This window comes from Cydia strobilella, chromosome Z, assembly GCF_947568885.1.
Source record: "Cydia strobilella chromosome Z, ilCydStro3.1, whole genome shotgun sequence".
Taxonomy (NCBI): Eukaryota; Metazoa; Arthropoda; class Insecta; order Lepidoptera; family Tortricidae; genus Cydia; species Cydia strobilella.
Window position 1 is genome coordinate 1,510,416 of NC_086068.1, and position 22,929 is coordinate 1,533,344.

A 22,929-nucleotide genomic window follows, 5' to 3' on the forward strand; every position below is an offset into this window, starting at 1 on the left:
TAACAATTTTAACGCATATCAGTGAAAGAACATGGGTCAAAATAATAAAAATAATTAATGCAAATAAAAAAAATCATTTATACATATTCATATACATTTTATCGTATTTTTATAAATCTTCATTTTTAGTTTTAAAGTGTGTCGATAGATGGCAGTGAATTTACTGTGGTTACAAAATTTACTATGACAGTACCGCTCTATAATATTATATCCTCTTTGCTAGAAGCATTACCTACTGTTTCACTTTATTGACCTCTCCCTTGAGTAGGGATCTATGAAAGCACCCATGAGGCTGACATGTTCACCTAGAGTGTCCGAAGTATGGATGGTATAGAAAGGATCGCAATCTCTTATGGCAGAATTGTTGTAAAAGTGACCGCTTTCAGCTTTAAATAATAGTTCCTAATCTTTCCGGTGGCGCTAGTTAGGCTCTGGGACATGAGTATAACATGAACCATATAAGGCAACAAATAACCCGACCAAATTACGTAGGTTGTTTTTGGTAGTATTTCGGTGTATGGTGGCGCCGCCTAATTACTGTTTTTTGATGGACACTTTTCATACATAGAGATTTGGCTCCTTTATACAGTCTCCATGGTCCGAAGCCTCAACAAAAACCAGATAAAAAAAAAACATTCCATGATATAAGTTGTCTTAAAATAGTATGTATCTACGGTAGGTATATATATGTAATGTAATAATAATTCAGCCTATATATTTACGTCCCACTGCTGGGACTACTTTGTGTGGGCAGGGCACAGGACAGCGGATGTCATTCCAGATCTAGAGCAGAGCCCAACTGGGGAAGTACCTCCACCTTACAGAAAACCGCAGCCAAATAACACTAGACCCTACTCATAGTGTTGTGTTCCTGCCGGTGAGTAAGGTTGCCAGAGCTCGAGGGAGAGGAGTGTTAGGGTCGGCAACGCGCATGTAACTCCTCTGGAGTTGCAGGCGTTCATAGGCTATGGAGACTGCTTAACATCAGGCGGGCCGTATGCTTGTTTGCCACCGACGTAGACGGCTATAGTTCCCACATATATCCCTATATATAATTATGTAGTTATAAAAAATCCAAGCGATCCACAGCTATTCGTTGAACAAGGAAGGGCGTTTAATGACGTACATACATACATACATACATAAATGTTCGAGCTAAGGTCAAGCGGCTCGTGTGCATAGTTGCATACAGCAGCTTTGATCATCAATGCACCTTAATAACGTTGTAATAAGATGTACCATTTGTCAGTAAAATGTATGTACGGATGTACTTATACATATATATGTTGTACGAGTATGTTGGTACTAGTGTTTGTAACAAGGACCTGACACTCTTTGATAGAGAAATATAGTTTTTTTTATACCACGTCGGTGGCAATCAAGCATACGGCCCGCCTGATATTAGCAGTTGCCGACCCTTTAAAAACCTGTACACTCCTTTTTTGAAGAACCCCATACTGTAGCCCCTCGGGAAAACCTCGGCAGGGAGTCTTAGTCATAGACTTATTTAGCGTTGAAAAAACCCGGGAAAATTACACGAAAATTTTAAAACGGCTCGTTTTTTTTCAAGTTTCTTTCGAAATAACAATGCAAATTTCAGTTACAATACTTCCGAAAAAAAGAATAATGCTTAAAAAACCAAGTTTTTTTTCAAAACTTATGTATTTTTCAATATGGGGCATTTTCTATGAAAAGGGAACTTATTGTCGATGGCGCTTACGCCGCACGGCATTGTATTTATATCGGAGCATCGTTAATAATGGCGTAAGCGCCATCGACAATAAGGTCCCTTTTTATAGAAAATACCACATATACTTAATTAGGAATTTAAACAGGTAGGTTAAATACAAATACAAAATTCTTAAGTCTCAGGTTAAGGTTGCATGTCTAATGTGTTTGTTTATGGCATTGACACTGTCATCACTCATCAGTGGCATTGTGTGACGTATTTAATTTTTCTGAACAGAACTTGAAATAACCGAAAAGAACTAAATTTTGTCAAATTCCCGAAAAAAAAAAAACATTTGAGATTTCCGGAATTTTCATCCCTAGTCTTATTGCGATTCCTGTAAGAGGAAAGAGAAAATAGTGCCATGCTTTGTCATTATCACCGATCGGGCATTTTTTCGGGAAGAAACAAACCGTTGAGACACGTTATACATCAAAAATCACTTGCGTTTCTATGTGTGAACGGCACGTCTGTACACGCGGCATGCGTCATAGTGTGAGTAAGTTGCTTAAAATTAGTAAACTGAGCGGCCGGCAAACGGCCGTCAATCTGCTGTCGCGGGGCGAGGGCATTCGAGTCGGGGCGGGGCGGTGCGTGGCCGTTCTGTACGATAATACTATTACTTAGTCTGTGGCTGTACATACCGAGATTTCACTGTTGATTTCAGAAGGGCATGCTAATAAGTTACAATCAAAATACGTATACGCCTTGTAACCTAAAGTCGTTGTGGTAAGGTGTATAATTGTATACATATTTATGACCGAGGCTCGTGTTAATATAAACTCTCTTGCGTAAGAGGAAACGTTAATTGTAATATTGACCGGACTTGCGCTTCGCAAACGTATTTACTTTGTTTGTGAGTCATAACAGCCGTAACTCATTTAACTTACACGAACCTAGCCGCCGCCAGCGCCATACAATCATTTGCCTCCTCCTTTTTGGTACGGACGGCTAAGGAATGGAATGCGCTCCCGCCATCTGTATTCCCTGATCATTATGACCTCGGTCTCTTTAAAACAAGAGTGAATAGGCTGTTACTGAACCGGTGAGCTCCATCTTAGGCCCTGTCTTCACTTTCCATCAGGTGTGACTAGGGCCAATCGCCGATCAGTTTATAATAAATAAAAAAAAAGTAACGCTCTCGTTTTAAAACGACATCTCATCTAGACTTATATTGACCGGGATATAGACCGTGATTACATTTTGTATTGACACCCACCCGCTATCTTCAGTCACCCGTGAACAAGATGCATGTAACTGCGTCGAAATATCGGGAGCTCACTGTACAATGCAAGCATCGCACATTTCTCGCGTCAGCATTTAATATAATGAATGATTGCTGTTTATGCGATTACGCTTTAGTTCGATTTATATTTCAGTTTACGTACATACGTGCTCCTAGCTAGTACTCATTATATACCTTGGTTATAAATAAAGACATGCACATAAATCAGTGTTTCCATCAAGATATCAATCAACCATCAAGATCAAGAATCATATCAGCTCAGATGTACAACCCGTACACTCACAATACAAAAGGTAATCACGGTCAATATAAGTCTAGTGAAACTAACCGTGAATCATTCAAAAGACATCTCATCTTTCATTCATTCATTCATCTCATTTTGGACCCGGGTATGTCCTTAAACTACGTCCAAAAGAGAGGTATGGGTACTGTGAATGTCATCTCGCTTTGTGTGGTAGAGCACAGGACAGCGGATGTCATTCCAGATTTAGAGCAGAGCCCAACTGGGGAAGTGCCTCCACCTTACAGAAAACCGCAGCCAAATAACACTAGACCCATAGACATAGTATATACAAGTAGTTATAGACGCGCCACCGAGTGACCTGGGGTAAGAGAAAGAATATTCATATAAAATTTGGGCAGCATAGGATTTTTTCTCTTTCACTCTTTTACTTTCGGTATTTCGCCAACGCCTCCTACCTATGATGCCACCCGGTCGGTGATAAGGACAAAGCATGGCACTATTTTCTCTTTCCTCTTATAGGAATCGCAATAAGATTATCTTTCTCTATCAAAGAGTGGCAGGCCCTTGACTAGACTCTATTCATAGTGTTGTGTTCCTGCGAGTAAGGTTGCCAGAGCTCAACGAGGGTGAACGCGCATGTAACTCCTCTGGAGTTGCAGGCGTACATAGGCTACGGAGACTGCTTAACATCATGCGGGCCGTGTGCTTGTTTGCCACCGACGTAGTATAAAACAAAGACGACATCCTGAAATAACATAAAATTTGATATGAACATTCAAGTAACATGTATTGTATTGACACGTCAGATACGTAGTACGGTGGCTACATAATTTACCATGGCAGTAACTCTCTATACACTCTATTATCTTTGCCTCTAGATTCTGGCCTTGACGTGCAGTCCTCTAAGTCCTCTTAAGGGGCCCACCCATTACCAGTCCGCCGTACGCAAGGGCCTGACACTCTTTGATAGAGAAAGATAATCTTATTGCGATTCCTATAAGAGGAAAGAGAAAATAGTGCCATGCTTTGTCCTAATCACCGACCGGGCTTTTTTTCATGGTCGGGTTAAGGCAGCATAGTTAGGAGGCGATGGCGAAATACCGAAATTCATAAGAGTGAAAGAGAAAAAGGATTATGCTGCCATACATTAACCTGTCAATACATGAATATGTCTTTCTCTTACCCCTGGTCGCTCGGTTTCATGTCTATAACTACTATACTATGTCTATGGCCGGACGTAATCGGCCTGTCAGAGTGTCAGTTGTTCGGAACTGTCAAATGTTTTGTTTTAGCTGACTGGCTGATATCGTCCGGCGGAATGGCAATGGGCGACTTTATATTCTAAATGTAATTGACTCGTACAATCACAAACACAACTGAATAAGTTTAGATATCTAATAAAAGCGCGTGCAGATCATTTTGAACACATCGCCCGTTAGATTCTTCTGCTGACTGTACCAGGCAGGAAACGGCCGTTCTAAGACAGTAAGACCAAAGATAGATATCATGGAGACTGTATAAAGGAGCCAAATCTCTATGTATGAAAAGTGTCCATCAAAAAACAGTAATTAGGCGGCGCCACCATGCACCGAAATACTACCAAAAACAACCTACGTAATTTGGTCGGGTTATTTGTTGCCTTATATGGTTCATGTTATACTCATGTCCCAGAGCCTAACTAGCGCCACCGGAGAGATTAGGAACTATTATTTAAAGCTTAACGCGGTCACTTTTACAACAATTCTGCCATAAGAGATTGCGATCCTTTCTATACCATCCATAATAGATATAACTCCGTATAAGTTGCTCTATGGTAAGACACGTAACCAAGGGCCTGACACTCTTTGATAGAGAAAGAAATTATTACGATTCCTATAAGAGGAAAGAGAAAATAGTGCCATGCTTTGTCTTTATCATCGACCGGGCATTTTTTCATGGTCGGGTTATGGCATCATAGCAAGGCGATGGCGAAATACCGAAATTTATAAGAGTGAAAGAGAAAAAGGATTATGCTGTCATACATACCCTGGTCGCTCGGTTTTATGTCTATGCATGTCTACTTGTAATAGTATTGTCTATGCACGTAACAGTATTAAAACTGGTTTGGTAATTTTCTGGCTATTATCGATTCGTAATAGGTTTTATAACTTTCACAAACTCGATTGAATCGCCAAACGTAAAACAATAATCAGATGGCTTACAGTGAACCACGTTCGACGTGTTGCCTCTCTGTCGCACTTGTGCATTCGTACGTAAGTGTGACAGGGAGGCAACACGCCGAACGTGGTTTTTCAGGTAGGCCCTCAAGGCCGGAATTCTAGGGCAGTTTGAATTGTCATCAGGGACTTTTCATTTTCTCTATTTTTCTTGTCATTTCTCTCTTCACAAAAAGATTAAAAGTAGAGGTAAATAACAAGCGGTCTTATCGCTAAAGAGCGATTTCTGCCAGATAACCAAACACCGGATTGACGGGGCAAATCTGAACTGACGTTTAATAGTGCGAGGACAAATTAAATTAATTTTATTACTTGATATCGATAAAAACCGGCCAAGTGCGAGTCGGCCTCGCGCACGAAGGGTTCCGTACCATTACGGAAAAAAACAGCAAAAAAATCACGTTTGTTGTATGGGAGCCCCATTTAAATATTTATATTATTCTGTTTTTAGTATTTGTTGTTATAGCGGCAACAGAAATACATCATCTGTGAATTTCAGCTGTCTAGCTATCACAGTTCATGAGATACAGCCTGGTGACAGACAGACGGACAGCGGAGTCTTAGTAATAGGGTCCCGTTTTTACCCTTTGGGTACGGAACCCTAAAAATGACGTACAACCGTTGTGATAATTTTAAGAATAAGAATTAAGAAGAAAACGACACATAAATAAACTTTATGAGCAATTAACCTTATTAATATTTTATAAAATTTTCATAATATACAATCAACATTTTTTCCACATTTTCAGACTTTAATCTTCGTCGCCTGGGCGACAATATCCATTATTATTTACAACGACGGGACTTAATCGCGTAAAATAAGTATTAAACCCACCTTTGACGTTTCGAGGACGGCGTTGTCCCCGTGGTCTCGGAGAAGACTGGCTAAAGTTGACATCAACATCTTCTAGGCGCGCGAGTTTTTCGAACTACCCGCACTTGGTCTTGTTTATTAACTTGAACGTTTTGCGCACTAGGGATGTGGACAAGACCAAGTGCGGGTAGTTCGAAAAACTCGCGCGCCTAGAACATGTTGATGTCAACTTTAGCCAGTCTTCTCCGAGACCACGGGGACAACGCCGTCCTCGAAACGTCGGAGGTGGGTTTAATACTTATTTTACGCGATTAAGTCCCGTCGTTGTAAATAATAATGAGTAAAAATCGTGAAAGTTTAAATCAGTGTTTGACAATATCCATTTTGTAACTAATCGGAATGCTAAATAATATTGTCCCCCATCTAACCTTAGCTATATTTATTGAAAACGACTGATAAAAATTAAGAATAAACAACACGTTTTTCATTAATAAACATGAACTTGTATGAGGACCCCGTATTTCCATATGTAACGTATGTATCTAGAAAGCGCATATCAAACTGCGTTGGGCATTTTAAAGGCAAAGGGATATTATACTTTCCTATGTCCGTTTTGGGAGTCAAAGTGGCTTTCTCTCGCGGAAAATAACCTAATGTTTGTAAAGTGTCACTGGGACAAATCTTTTGCGTATCTTTGTGAGCTCGACATGTTTGACTGGTGTCGGTTACTCTACCACAGAATAAGTATTTAATAGTATTATCGTACAGAATGGCCACGCACCGCCCCGCCCCGACTCGAATGATCTCGCCCCGCGACAGCAGATTGACGGTCGTTTGCCGGCCGCTCAGTACAATTTTTAAGCAATTTACACTATGACGCATGACGCGTGTACAGACGTGCCGTTCACACATAGAAATGCAAGTGATATTTGATGTATAGCGTGCCCGCCCAGTGACTACTAGGAGTCTATTGAGTCTAAATTTGAAGATTTCCGAATACTGACTCCGCGGAGCTCCGTCAACAATTTTGTAGTTTTTATCTACGTCTTAATACTGTAGCAAGTGTAGCAGTAAAGATAAATATTTAAGCGTTATTGTGTGCAGTACTTAACCCATGAATTTTACATGAAGACATCTTTTTTCAATCAGTTGATTTGAAAGTTTTATATCGGGGTCGGTTGGTCCCGTTTCCCATGGAAAAAATTCACAGTATGACCTATTTATTCGCCTCGGTAAAATATGGTAAAATTGTGGAAAAAAACATCATCCATGTAATATTGTCTTCGGTTACCGCGATAGTTACTCATGAAATAAAACTATGAAAACGGATTATATCGCGTATATTGAATTTATAATACATCCCCACGTTTCGAACCCTTTACAGCGTTCGTGGTCAACGGATGACCATCCATGGGGATGGGGGGGATCATCCACGTGATACAATTTACACAATTAACCAGATCTATATTTCTAGCCCCAACATGAATCGTGGGCGAGCGGAGCCGACGCCGCCGGAGTGCGCGCTCGCAGCTGAAATGCTCAACCACTTCTGCGCGGCCGGCACCATGAAACAGATCCTCGCACTGCACAGAGAGATGTGCAACACGCTCGGATTGAAGCCTAACAGACTGCCGGACTTCTACCCCAAACTTAAGGTGAGAAAATATACTTACTTACTTAATGGCGCAGCGACCCAAAATGAGTCTTGGCCTCCGACACGAGTGTACGCCAGTCGTCTCGATCCTGTGCCATCTCCCGCCAGTTATCGGCATGGAGATCGCTCGAGTCTACTCCAACAGCATCGCCCCAGCGATACCTGGGACGTCCGGTCGGCCTCCGCCCCACCTGGCGTCCCAAGTATGCCCTTTTAACGCCGCGATCCTCCTCCATTCTCAAAACGTGGCCGAACCAGTGGAGACGGTGAGCTTTTGTCTCGCCTATAATGTTGGGTGCAGCCACAAGATCTTCAATCTCGACGTTTTTTCGGAGAAAATATAGTTTATTATAATATATGTATAGGTATACCGTATACCGTCTAATTGAAGCGGTTGGTTTGAAACTTTTATGGTCAGTTAAGGACTGGTTGAAGGCGGCTGCTTTGTCAATGTGGAAAAGACCGTCTACAAGGTCTTTCCTCGCTTCTAACTCTTGAGCTTGGACACATACTCTTACAGAAGGTCGGTAGAACAGAAGGAGCGAAGCTCTTCCTGACTGTGTCTAAGTGATATCACTCATAAAGACTAGGACGCGAGAAATGAAAATAGCTTGCAAAAACCTTGACTATTGCTGGCGCAAATTCGCTCCAAAGCCCCTCTGACGCATAGTTGCCCCGAAAACAAAGGGTCGTAATCAGAAAATAGTAGGGATGTACCGACTAGTAGACTAGTCTATACGGCTTCATTTGTAGTCGGCGACTAACCACCATAAATGGCTGATTAGTCGGCACTTTATTAGTGAAAGAACGGTGATTACTGCATTATTCACGATCGGTAAATCTCTTGGCCATCGGTCAAGTGCATGTCGGACCACGCATAATGAAGGGTTCCGTAGCTGTAGATCGATATATTGGCTTATAAAGTATACATTAACTAATAGGTACGCTAGTGGTCCTGGGTACGAATGCTGGTAGAGAACTGTGTGTGTGATGAGTACGAACACTTTCCCGAGTGATGGATGCTTTCTATGTTTGTATATTTAAGTGCGTAATATGACGAGACTGTTCAGGTTGCTCCAAAGTTATTTTATATTAGTTTTATTAGGTTTAGGTTAACGATGTTCACTTGTGAACTGGATATTAGTCTGAATAAATGAAAAAAAAAAGATATTAGTTAGTAACATATCCACAATAAAAGGTCATTCAGCGCGCTCTGCGCTCCCTTGCATGCAGGGTGCCTGTGGCGCCCTTCACAGTAAAAGGTCGGGCGATTCGATTAAAAGGTCGGAAAAATCCCAACTCCAACACTGCTAATGCGCGATCAAATCCGCAACTGCCCGCACCTGCTCCTGCTAATCCGCATCCAGGCCAGCAAGAATTAACTATGGCAAGACGAACTCGCAGTGGTCGAAACGTACACGTACACTTTGCGTCCAGACGCAACGGTCTCAGCGGGGGAGTAGTGTGGCGGTTCAACTTTTGGCTACATGTCTATTATGGTTCAGAGAGTTTAAGCGGACGCCTGACATGTATTGAAACAATGGCATAATTTTCGTTATCAAAAAAATATTTATTTTTGTTTATCGTCGGTTAGTCGGCCAAATCAATAGTCGGTATAGGTACATCACTAGAAAATAGCAATTTTCGCGCTGCGGGAAATGCAGTTTGGCACATGGCCAGAAATGACTGGCTCGTTTGATACATTCTCGTTGTCTACCTTGTTTTAGGCTCGCAGGAACCAGTTTATGTAAATACCTTATAGTTAACTTTCACCAAAGAGTTATTGATTATTATGTTTTTCATTTCTCATGCTCCGAAAGAGGGTCATAATGTTGTTCTAAAAGGTGTGCAGAAAATGATACTAGAGCATTTTACGTTAATTTTTTTTTAAGATAAGCAATTGAAATTTGAATTTAAATGGATTTGTGAGACAATTTCCATTCTGATATTTAACTACCCATTTCATCAATAACAATACTTTTGCCTAAATTGTTAATTGTTAATTGCAAGTATACCCTCAAGATTTGGTGGTACTTTCAATTAAGGTGCCAGGGCGAGGAGGGGGGGGGGGGGGGTAAAGGTTCCATTTTTCGGTTTTACGATTATATCTCGGAAATTATGCGTCTGAGCGACATGTTGTGAAAATTGTGTTCCAAGCATTTCCCTCGCTTTTTCTGAGCATTAATTTCCTGGCCTATTTATACACACGTATAGATGTGGCCATCAGATCCGTCTTGATATGGAATTTCAACACTCGCGGTTGTTGGCCTGGCCTGTACGAGACCAATACACGCTGCCCCACCGTAAGCACTTCGGACACAAGGTTGTGAGGTTACTTGGTTTGTAAAACAGTCCACTGTGGGTTAATAGGCGAAGTCAGATTCTAAAGTGCAGTCAGCATCAAAAAGATAGTAACGGCGAAAGTGGCCAAATAGCGGTACACACCCTTATTTATTAAATCACATTTACAATCGAAACACAAAGAATATTCAATAGATAATAAATGCTAATTAAGACAACGCAATCCGGAGTGTGTTACCAGTTATAATTTACAAAGCTGGAGTGCATATTAAGCCAGCTTTGGAGCATCGGTGAATCCCATCTCTCGGCAAACACTCTTAGGATGCTATTTGGACTCTCCTTCAGCCTACCGAGCAAGGAGGCACAGCGCTTCCTCATGATCGCATGGAAGCCATCCACGCCTGCCTCCGCAAACATGCCCGACGCACTGCACCTCCGTCCAAGTCCAATTAACACCCTAAAAGCGTTATTTCACTGCACACGCAGAGCGCTGTACGTTCTCTGCGTATATTTGACCAATAGATTGCAGGTATAGAAGCACTGACAGTACGCCTTAAATAAAGTTATTTTAGCCTCCTTTGTACACCCTGCAAATCTACGTGCCAACATGTTACAACGAACAGACAGCGCCTTACCTTTATTTACCGACGTTTCGACACAGGTTTCACTGGTCGTGGTCGCGGCTAACTGACGCTCACGTCCCAGCAAAATGTCAAAACAGAGATTTGTGCGACTACCCGAGGGAAAGTATATTTAAAGTATGGGGTGTCCATGGGCGACGGTAATCCCTTCCAATCAGACGATTCGTCTGCTCGTTTGCCTCCTGTATCATAGAAAATGTTTTTCTTCGACTATTACATCCGAGTTGCATCATAATTATATCTCGGAGTTGATCAAAGCGGGTAATTTATAAGACATTATGTCTTCCGGCCTGTTTGCTTAGCATTGTACTTTCTACTTTTTGCCTCAATTACTTATTTTCCGCTCCAGATACCGCGACTACAGGGTGACTCGGTAACACGCGCTAATATTGCTCGTTACTGTATTTAAATTACCTTCTTAATGGTCGTATTATCACTAGTGTCCGACCGGTTTTTTTTTTTACTGAAACCGAAGGTTCAATTTTGCTTTAGTTTTGTCCGGACCCGAACGTTATTAGGCACAGAAACATGATTTGGGGCATTTTATATGAAAAGGGACTTTATTGCGCACAGCGTCGCGCGGCATTGTATTTATTTCGTAGCATCGTTAATAATGGCGTAAGCGCCATCGACAATAAGGTCCCTTTTTATAGAAAATACCACATTTGGCTGGACACTACCGTAAATACAGCATCGGTGCAGCCGAATAGTTTGGCAGTTTTTTGCCGGAACCATAGAGTAACTTATACTAGAGCGGTACTGTCATAGTAAATTTTGTAACCCCAGTAAATTCACTGCCATCTGTCGACACACTTTAAAACTAAAAATAAATATTTATAAAAATACGATAAAGTGTATTTAAATATGGATAAATGATTTTTTTTATTTGCATTAATTATTTTTATGATTTTGACCCATGTTCTTTCACTGGTATGCGTTAAAATTATAAATAACAAACTCAACAGTCAACGCCCTCTATACGAGTGTAGGCCAAAACTAGTCTGATCTGATCGAGAATCAAATTTTCGTGATTTTCGAGGCACGTTTTTTCCTTAGACTGTATCCATCTATTACGGAGTTATATCTATCTTTGGTGTAAGGCCTGAGTGGACGCTAGAAGCAGAGCGTTCGGCGGGGCGTGCAGCGTGGCGTCGGGCTCACAAGTGATTTGAGCAGCGTGCACTAAGGCCGCTCCTATACGTTTGCATTTGCATGGACGCCGCACGCCCCGCCCCGCTGCACGCTCAACTCGAGCGTCCACTCAGGCCTTACACTTAGGGTTTCTGTGCGTACAAAAGAAAGCAGTTAGCAACCTGAAAACCTTGCTAGGTTTATTAAAGTAGATAGGGTGGTTAGAGTAGCGCTACCTCGTTTTTCACGCAAAATATTGAATTGAATGATTGCCTTTGACGACCGGTCTGGCCTAGTGGGTAGTGACCCTGCCTGTGAAGCCGATGGTCCTGGGTTTCGAATCCCGGTTAAGGGCATTTATTTGTGTGATGAACACAGATATTTGTTCCTTAGTCTTGGATGTTTTCTATGTATTTATGTATTTGTATATTATATATATCGTTGTCTGAGTACCCACAACACTAGCCTTCTTGAGCTTACTGTAGGACTTAGTCAATCTGTGCAAGAATGTCCTATAATATTTATTTAATTTATTATTTATATGCCCAATATAACTAACTGTTATTTGTTGTGTTTAGGGTTCCGTACCCAAAGGGTAAAAACGGGACCCTATTACTAAGACTCCGCTGTCCGTCTGTCCGTCCGTCTGTCTCTCTGTCACCAGGCTGTATCTCGTGATCTGTGATAGCTAGACAGCTGAAATTTTCACAGATGATATATTTCGGTTGCCGCTATAACAACAAATACTAAAAACAGAATAAAATAGAGATTTAAGCGGGGCTCCCATACAACAAACGTGATTTTTGACCGAAGCTAAGCAACGTCGGGCGGGGTCAGTACTTGGATGGGTGACCGTTTTTATAGTTAATGGTACGGAACCCTTCGTGTGTGAGTCCGACTCGCATTTGGCCGGTTTTTTGTTATGCATACATACTTATGTCTAGGCAATTGGTCAAGGGATGTTTACTAAAACAAGACATAATATTCTAGTTTATTCCAGGAAATGCTGTGCATTTTTGGCAACATTCACAAAAATTATACAAATAGTGTTTTCCTTCGCGGATCTGAGTCACTGAACATTTTTAGAACTAAAGCTAATTTATATGTTCAGCTTTCTCTTCTTTTTAGGGTTCCGTACCCAAAGGGTAAAAACGGGACCCTATTACTAAGACTCCCTGTCCGTCTGTCTGTCAGTCTGTCCGTCTGTCACCAGGCTGTATCACATGAACCGTGATAGCTAGACAGTTGAAATTTTCACAGATGGTGTATTTCTGTTGCCGCTATAACAACAAATACTAAAAACAGAATAAAATGAATATTTAAGGGGGGCTCCCATACAACAAACGTGATTTTTTTGCCGCTTTTTGCGTAATGGTACGGAACACTACGTGCGCGAGTCCGACTCGCACTTGGCTGGTTTTTTTTTCTTTTCTGGCGTCCGTTAGCTCGTTGGGTGGACGACGAAGTGAGTGTGAACGCGACCGGACCAACAAGTGTGAATGCGACCGTTGGTAACGTTGAAAGTGAACGCAGCCGACGCGCAAGAATGAGGGTAGACAGCGCTGTCTACACAACTTTGACACCCACCCGCTATCTTCAGTCACCCGGTAACATGATGCATGTAACTGCGTCGAAATATCGGGAGCTCACAAATAATACAAAAGGTAATCACGGTCTATATCCCGGTCAATATAAGTCTAATAGGACAAAAGTCTAGACTTAGCCTATTTGTCCCTTCCAATTATGACACTGACCCAGTATGGAAGCTGGCAGTCGAGACGTCCGGCCCAAGTCCTCAGCATGCTGTTGCTGCTACCGCGTCGCCGAAAAGCAAAAAAGTCAATTCTTTTTCGCCGAATAGCAAAAAATTCGTCTGTTGTTGCCTCGGCGAACATGCCAGAAGCACTGCAGTACTTTGGCCGCCTCAGCAGCATTCTGACGACGTTGTTATATTGCACCCGCAGTGTGTTATTTGCCCTCTTTGTAAATCTTACCCACACGGGTAGAACGTGCACGTGTGTGTTAAATATTAAATTAAAAAATTTTAAAAACCTAAGCATTATAAAAAATAGTTATTTGTGCAACAAGAGAGGAAAGTTGGTTTTTCTTGCGAGTGTTTATTTTGAGTCCCGAGAAAGCGAAAGATTCTAAGGTAGAATCTTGAGCGTAGCGTGGGACTCAAAAACACGAGATGTAAAATAACTTTGCTCTCGTGTTGCACACATAATTTTTCACCTCAGTAGTGAGAACATATTAAAGGTTAAAATGTATTTCGAATTACACAGAATAAACAGAAAAAAAAAGTATTATAGTTTTATTATGTACGATACGATACGAGACCGGACCGGACCGGACCGGACCGGACCGTACCGTACCGTACCGTACCGTAGTATGAAGTTCATGGCCTTCACTAAATTAAAAAGCTACATTGTTTCACTCCCTGGACTGAGGTGAGGTAGGCTTGTTCGAGCTGCTGAGGTGAAAAAGACATTTCATGCTAAAAATGCCTTACATCATTGTGGTAAAGAGCGGATACTTTTTAAACTACTGGATTATCAAACATAGCTAGAACCACCGCAAGTATTTCGCTTTCACGTAAAAAAACCGCATCGTAATCGGTCCATCCGTGGACCTACGATGCCACAGACAGACACATATACATTGGCGTCAACTCTTTTGCGTCGGGGGTTGAAAATGATGATGATGACGATCATGAAATCAACCCGTCCGTAGCTGACCATAATAACTTCTTACCAACCGCCTCAGTTAAACGGTAGACCTATGTACTGTATAGATGTACGTTCAAAGAATTTAATTTCAGCACAATTTCGTATCTCGTCACACTGACAATTGTAATCCACCATTTTGTATGAATGGTATCAGTCGATCAGGTTTGTTTTGAGGATCAAATGTCCGTATGGGAGCCATTGTCAAAGCAATACAAAAGTCACAAATGATGGTCAAAGTCTGGCACCCGCACTTTACTGACGAAACGCTTCTAACAAATTGGCATTACATCGTGACGTCAGCATGTAACGTCGCTATTGCTTAGAAGCCGTGGAAAACAAGGAAATTGCGATTTTGTCGGTGTAATATTGCGTTTATGTATATTGTTGCCATACAATATATTTTTCACCTCAGCAGCTCGAACAAGCCTACTTTCGTCACTCCCTGAAGTGAGGAAAGTGCGACTTTCCTCACTCCAGGGAGTGAAACAATGTAGCTTTTTAATTTAGTGAAGGCCATGAACTTCATACTTTTATTACTTTTTTTTTATGGTACGGTACGGTCCGTTCTCGGGACTCGAAATAAACACTCGCAAGAAAAACCAACTTTCCTCTCTTGTTGCACAAATAACTATTTAATAAAATGTAAGAAATCAAATGGTACCATTAATTTTTCCTATTTGGAAGTTTTTTTTTATGAAGTCTTCTATTTATTATTTCCATATATGTTTTAAGTTAACAATTTATTGTGATAAATTGCTCATTTTCTATCTATTTAACCAGATTTAGTTATAAAATTCAACATGTGGAAACAACCCTATAGTATGAGGTCCCTAACTCCCTACTATCCCTAGCGACTTTCATATTGATTGTCTCGGTGACAAGGTAAATACGAAATGGTATTGAAATTAATTTCTTTGACTAAATGAACTGTATCTACCTATATAATCTATACTCATATCCAATAATAACAGATTTCCGATGCGAATTTGTTCTAACAACTCATTTGTACGCACAATAAATAGATCGTACAAATCGGCGTGCCATTTTTAATTCAACAACCATGTCATAATAGGGTCGATAATAGAACGGCCAGTTCGAATGACGTCAAGGCTAAAAGGTGGGCAGCGCTAAAACAGATATAAAGCTTGCTGTACACTCGTCGATTTTAATAAATCCATCCCTGAACAGGTCTGATACAATATTACGCGAAACTGCGTAGGGGACGCCACTAACACACAACTATTAAATATTTATTTTATTCTGTTTTTAGTATTTGTCGTTATAGCCACAGATTAATAATTATAGCGGCAATAGTAATACATCATCTGAGCAAATTTCAACTGTCTAGCTATCACGGTTCATTAGATACAGCCTGTTGACAGACCGACAGACAGCGGAGTCTTAGTAATAGGGTCACGTTTGTACCCTTTGGGTACGGAACCCTAAAAATAGCGCTCATCCTGTGACGTCACTTTCTGTCCGGCTGCGTCACAATGTTTTGTAACTTTCGTGGTACCTCTTGCTTTGTAAGTTGCTTTAAAACAGTACTGAGCGGTCGGCAAAAGGTCGTCAATCTGCTGTCGCGGGACGAGGTAATTCGAATCGGGGCGGGGCGGTGCGTGTCCGTTCTGTATGATAATACTATTACCTATTCTGTGACTGTAGGCCATAATCCATGTTTAGATATTTCTGAGTACCAAAGCGTACAATATTTTACATTGGAAAGTGTGATCACCGCTTAAGCGAAAGAAAAGTACGAATACTGGCAGCTAATTATTCAAGTATGCGTTTAAAATGGTGTTATGCGTGGGCTGCCGTGGACTCTATTGCTAACGAATAAAGTTCATTTTGCGATGACTTGGTTAAAACAGTGGTTCTTGTATTAGATTTACATATGCTTTATCACATCTGTGCGAGCGTGTGCCTGTCAATACGTTGTCTTTTTCACTCAGTGCTAATTAGAAAGAGGTGGTTAATGCCTGGAGACTGGAGAGGCATCTTCTTTTTCTTTAAATGACTTGTCAAAAGTGTGCTCGCGGAACATGATGTTGTTTGGTAGTTGCTTTCAGTAAAGCCAAAGAGAATATATTGGATAGAGGGTTACTGTCATAGTAAATTTTGTAGTCACAGTAAATTTACTGCCATCTATCGACACACGATTACAACTAAAAATAAAAATAGTACTTATATATTATGTATATGGATAAATGATTTTTTTTATTTGTATTTATTATTTTTGTATAATTTTGACCAGTTATTTCACTGGTATGTGTCAAAATTGTTAAATAACAAACGAATAGGTAATACTTATTATTTCTACGCCTATTCAGGCAGGATGTACTGATCAAAAATTGTTTTATTACATCTTTATTTCACCGCATTCAAGAAATGAATAAATTACTATCTTCTTCTTCTTCTTCAGGCCTTATTCCCATCTCTATTTGGGGTCGGCTCTCCTAATCCTAAGTCTCCAGAGTGGTCTATTCTGGGTCGTCTCTGCGTCCGTGTTGGAGTTTTTGAGGAAATGAATAAATGACTATGATTTTGATTATGAAACCGTCAACGCCATTTAGCCGAGAATAGGCCAAAGGTTGGTATTGTGGTAAAGCCATCTGTGCGGGAATCAAATTTTCTTGAGTTTGAATGATTACGCGGTACGGGACGCGCAAGAATGAGGGTAGACCGAGCGCTGTCTACACAACTTACCCGCTATCTTCAGTCACCCGTGAACATGATGCATGTATAGTTAACGCTATCTCTACTGAGCTCGTTCACTTATACTAACAATGGTATTATGCCGTTCCATCGGTTTGCCGCTGTCTCTGTCACATTTCGCAAGAAAGAACGGGAAAGATCATGCGCGCAAAGTGTCAATTTTGATCGAATTTTGTCGATTTTTATTTATTTTAAAAACGTTACCCTACAATATCGAAATTCGAAAGCTATGAAATTACTATTTAAGTTAAGATTGTTTTTTCTTCTTTTTTTGTTTATAGTATCACATAATAAATAACCGAGTAAAGTTGGATTAAAAGTCCGAGTTAGAGGTTACTTTGGGAATTAATTGTATCGAGCGAAGTGTCATAATTCGTGTATCGGAAGCTATGATATTAAAGATAATATAGTCAAGAACTACATATATTTTTTCCACGTCTACGAATATCAACGCCTCTTAGAAAAACAGGATCATATAAGGAGATTTTTCGCCTTCTGGCTCAGGGAACCGCCTTAAACAAAAGCCATTATTTCTTTTGTGTGGGCGCGTGCTGGCCTTTGTGCCTGAGGCTCACACACAATGGCCACGCGCCCAATCACAAAGGCCACGCGCTCACACAAAAGAAATAATGGCTTTGTTTAACAGAATGCCATTGTTAGTACAGGTAAGTGAACGAGCTCAGTAGAGATAGCGTAAACTATAACTGCGTAGAAATATCGGGAGCTCACAAACAATACAAAAGGTAATCACGGTCTATATCCCGGTCAATTTAAGTCTAGTAAAATTTTCTTGATTTCCGAGGCACGTTTTTGCCTTAGACTGATAAGATGGCAGTAAATTTACTGTGACTACAATAGTATTTTATACAATCGTGATATCATAGAGAGCTTTTCAGTCGAGTACCGTGTTTAAGCAACGAAGCTTGCTGAGTTGCTTAAGTTACGGTACGAGATTGAAAAGCTTGATTATATCACTATTGTATACAATACTTTTTCTACGAGACAATAAAATTATACTTTCAACTAGTAGAATCATATAGGTAAACAAACCAAAAGTATACAGCTAAGATACGCAAGCTGCCGCAGCCGCGATATCTTCACACTCGTATGCGCCCTGGCCGCCGGGCCCGGCGCCCCGGGCTGGTTGGTCAGCGACACCTCCTCGTAACTCATGAGGCCTTGGTACCTGCTCCGCGCTAAATTCAATTTTAAGACTGTTTTTTTCTCGATTTTGGCCACCGTAGCCTATGGAGACTAACAAGCAACGCTAAGCGGTTTTCGTAGGGTATGGATGTTGCTATATGAAGGGTGTCACATGCGCGTTTCTGACTTATGAAGCAATTGTTTCTACTACAACATAAAATAAAAAAATTGTTGGCCAACCAACCACAAAGCAGATGCGACGAAGCAGCGTGTTTAAGTAGGCTAATTTTTATCGAAATGTATGAAGTTCTATTTTCAAAATTTTTATAATTGACTAAACCGTATCGATAAAATTCTTATGCTTGAGTCGGAAGTGCCATAGACTATCCAACCTTGAAAAGAGTAATGTTGTAGTGTTGCATATGAAGTTGTAATACACAGATTATACTCGACGAGTAGAAATAATGTATTATGACAGTACCCCTCTATCCTGTATATTATCTTTGCCTACAGCGACAAAGTCAGCATGAATGTATCTAAGTGTTAATCGCTGTAGCGCCGACACCGAGCGAAAGTGCGTCTGCAAACACGCTAACCTGTGTAACTACTGCTTTTTACGATTTTACGATTGTAATGAGGAACGCTAAGCCGAAATGCCGCCCCGACTCGAATTACCTCGCCCCGCGACACCAGATTGACGGCCGTTTGCCGACCGCTCAGTACTATTTTTAAGCAACTAACTCACACCATAGAGTAATATACTAGTGCGGTACTGTCATAGTAAATTTTGTAACCCCAGTAAATTCACTGCCATCTGTCGACACACTTTAAAACTAAAAATGAAGATTTATAAAAATACGATAGATTGTATTTAAATATAGATAAATGATTTTTTTTATTTGCATTAATTATTTTTATGATTTTGACCCATGTTCTTTCACTGATATGCGTTAAAATTGTTAAATAACAAACGAAATCGTCAACGCCATCTATACGACTGTAGGCTAAAACTAGTAGCGCCCTCTGAACGAGAATCAAATTTTCTTGATTTTCGAGGCACGTTTTTTCCTTAGACTGTATCCATCTATTACGGAGTTATATCTATCTTTGCTCACACTATGACGCATGACGCGTGTACGTGCCGTTCACATATAGAAACGCAAGTGATTTTTGATGTATAGCGTGTCCGCCCCTGTGGCAACGTTTACTATGGGACCAACCCGGTATACAAAATGGTCTGTTTCATACATTGCGGTTGATCAGGGAGCCTAATAGTAGATTGTGTTACAAGGGAGCAAAATGACATATTTACGGCGAGGGCGTACATTGAATCCTAAACGAAGCGAAGGATTCTATAATAGAATCCCGAGAGTAACGAGGGATTCTAAAGTAGAATCCTGAGCGTTGTGAGGGACTCTAGTGTGTTACGCCCAAGGTGGAAATAATTTTGCTACCATGTGACACATACTGCTTTTCACATCACCTATGAGGTAATTATGACGTTTAAAAATATTATTTAAGCTAAAAAAATAATGTTATAATTTTTTTTTATAGTGTCCTAGAACAGAAAAGTGTTACTTTGATCCCTCCTAGCAGGGAAGAAAAGTGCCACTTTGATCCCTCCTAGCAGGGAAGAAAAACCCCTTTTTCGAATTGGTCATGTGAAAATAACATTAATACAGGTATCTTCAGCACAGAATAAGTAATCTTAATGCAGATTTATCTTGGTCCGACTCTAAACATTTCAACATAACAACAGTTTTTTTAAATCTCTAAGTTATATTCTTTTATACAGGTAGGAAATATTGCGTCGTTTAAGTGATAAACCTATAGAATAGTAATAGTAAGGGCCAGAATCATAATACATAAAAAATAACAAACTTACTAGCACTATTTACTAGCATATCACCATGCCTGTCACGTTCTAACAAGTATGTGAGTGCGAAAGTGACGGACATAGTGATAGGGGAAACCATGCTGCGCGGGCTGGGATCGTTACAGGTATAACTTAAAATCAAAATATCACGTAGCATTCGAAATATTTCTTTGATATTGTACAATGGTATTGAGGTAAGGACAACGAGTTATCATATCACCTAAATGAAATGAAAAAAAATATACATAAATAACCGTGATACAGAAATTGAATACCGGTTAATTTGTATGAAAAATATACCGGTATTCGATCCATGGTGGTGATAATCATAATCCTATACCGTAGCACGGTTAGATTAAGGCAGGGGTCGGCAACCTTTTAGCAGCCAAGGGCCACATAGCAGTTAACGAAATTGACGCGGGCCGCACTTTGATAATATCTATGACTTTATCAGGTATTGTCGTTTGTCAAAATTACATACAAAATAGCCAGGGAGGCTCGCGGGCCGCAAGTGAGAGGTTCGCGGGCCACATGCGGCCCGCGGGCCGCCTGTTGCCGACCCCTGGATTAAGGAATCGCTGTCGGGAAAACTCGGCGATTATCAACGTTTATTTCCAAGCGTTGACGTAATCACACTCATAAATATGTCGTGTGTTCATGATATAAGTGCGGAAATATTCAGATTTCAGATTTCAGATGATTTATTGATAAATGTACATCTCATTTACATGTCAAACAAAAATACAAAATATTCAAAGATAAGATAAACATTAAATTATAAAGTTACATAATATCAAAGATAGATATAACTCCGTAATAGATGGATACAGTCTAAGGAAAAAACGTGCCTCGAAAATCACGAAAATTTGATTCTCGATCAGAGGGGGCCACTAGTTTTGGCCTACACTCGTATAGAGGGCGTTGACGGTTTCGTTTGTTATTTATAATTTTAACGCATATCAGTGAAAGAACATGGGTCAAATCATAAAAATAATTAATGCAAATAAAAAAAATCATTCATCCATATTTAAATACATTTTATCGTATTTTTATAAATATTTATTTTTAGTTTTAAAGTGTGTCGACAGATGGCAGTGAATTTACTGTGGTTACAAAATTTACTATGACAGTACCGCTCTAGTATAAGTTACTCTATGATAATATTAAATTGCACATTATATTATTTTTATATTATTAATATCAATCACTTTATTAGTTTTTACCATGCACCATCCCACTAACCCGCGGTTGACCGGTTAAACCGTTAACCCAGTGTCAAATTGTACTGGTAACCATGGTAACTCCAGGTTTGAATGGTAACCCCGGGTGAAAGTGACCCTAAAGTGTTGTAACAAACCCGATTTTGTTTTAATATTAAGAATATTAGAAAGAAGAAAAGAAAGAAAATACATTTATTTAACGCCACAACAGAATACATATATGAAAAAAAGGAAACATACAGACAAAAAACATTGGACGCTAAAATAGGACCCCACTCAGCATAATGCCGCGGTAATCCGCGGCGCTGGTTTTCAGTGGGGACCTGACTTAAAACTATGAGTTGGTGGCGACACATACGCCAACGACACAAACAAAAAACACAGACAAAAAGTAAGTAACTGCCACAAAAAAATCTATACATACTAAACAATAAAAGAGAAAAAATAAAAACAATAATGAAATATTAAATGCACAATGAATTAAGTATATATAAAAAAACATAGAAACAAAGCTTACAAAAAATTTACAAAAAAATAAATAAATTTGAATTAAAACTGTAACCTAAAAACTTAATAACTTAACTTATTAAGGTGTCATAAATAATATTATTTTAACTATTTCAATTGCATTGCGAATTAGTTATGATTTATTACTCAGGTTGTTATTGCTTGCGAATGCATTCGTGACTATTCTCCATTACAGTATTTACAGTACAAATTATTAACTTAATTATAAGAGAGCTTTTTGCGTTTTTCTTACAGTTTACACAAGTAATAGCTGCATCTTATCCGATTCCAGTCTTCAGAGATTCCAGTTTTTCTAAAGAAATATTCAACAATTAGCTATAGCTGTAGCTTAAATCTAAAATAGGCCCTTGAGGCATTGTACCAAGGATGCTGGCGGCATTTCCTCGCTGTGTCGCAATACTGATACGTTGTGCGAGGAAGCCGCCAGCTCTTCGGTCGTCAGTTACGTTACAGACCTTCGCGATTTCTGCAAACAACTTGTGCGCGCTGGGACCCGCTAGTATATATTTGTGACGTTTTCATCCAAAAGGTACCACATTGTCGCTTGTCGATAAGGTTGATTTCAAATTGAAGCTATATGGAAATAGCGCCTTATTGACAACCGACAATAAGTACCCTTTTAGATGAAAATGCCACATTTCGTTTAACACTTCATTTTAACAGACTTAAACATTTCAATAGTTCTCATTCTGTCGGGATTTGTAAATCTTTTTTACCTTGTTTGAAAGTGTCTCCAAGTTTG

At 40.0% G+C, this 22,929-nt stretch overlaps 1 protein-coding gene and 1 long non-coding RNA gene across 6 annotated transcripts in view; both read left to right on the plus strand.

The window, feature by feature from the left end:
- The window catches only part of LOC134754537 (F-actin-monooxygenase MICAL3-like), a 99,110-nt gene that overhangs the window by 13,598 nt on the left and 62,583 nt on the right, over positions 1–22,929 (plus strand). For all 5 annotated transcript variants that reach the window (XM_063690832.1, XM_063690834.1, XM_063690833.1 and 2 more), the window contains exon 2: positions 7,724–7,904. In XM_063690832.1, coding sequence (XP_063546902.1) covers positions 7,731–7,904 — 174 coding nt within the window. In that variant the 5' untranslated portion in view covers positions 7,724–7,730. The remainder of the gene's footprint in view (positions 1–7,723; positions 7,905–22,929) is intronic.
- LOC134754592 (uncharacterized) overlaps positions 3,349–22,929 on the plus strand; it is a 363,458-nt gene continuing 343,877 nt past the window's right edge. Inside the window, exon 1 of the long non-coding RNA XR_010128943.1 lies at positions 3,349–3,486. This is a non-coding gene — a long non-coding RNA (uncharacterized LOC134754592). The remainder of the gene's footprint in view (positions 3,487–22,929) is intronic.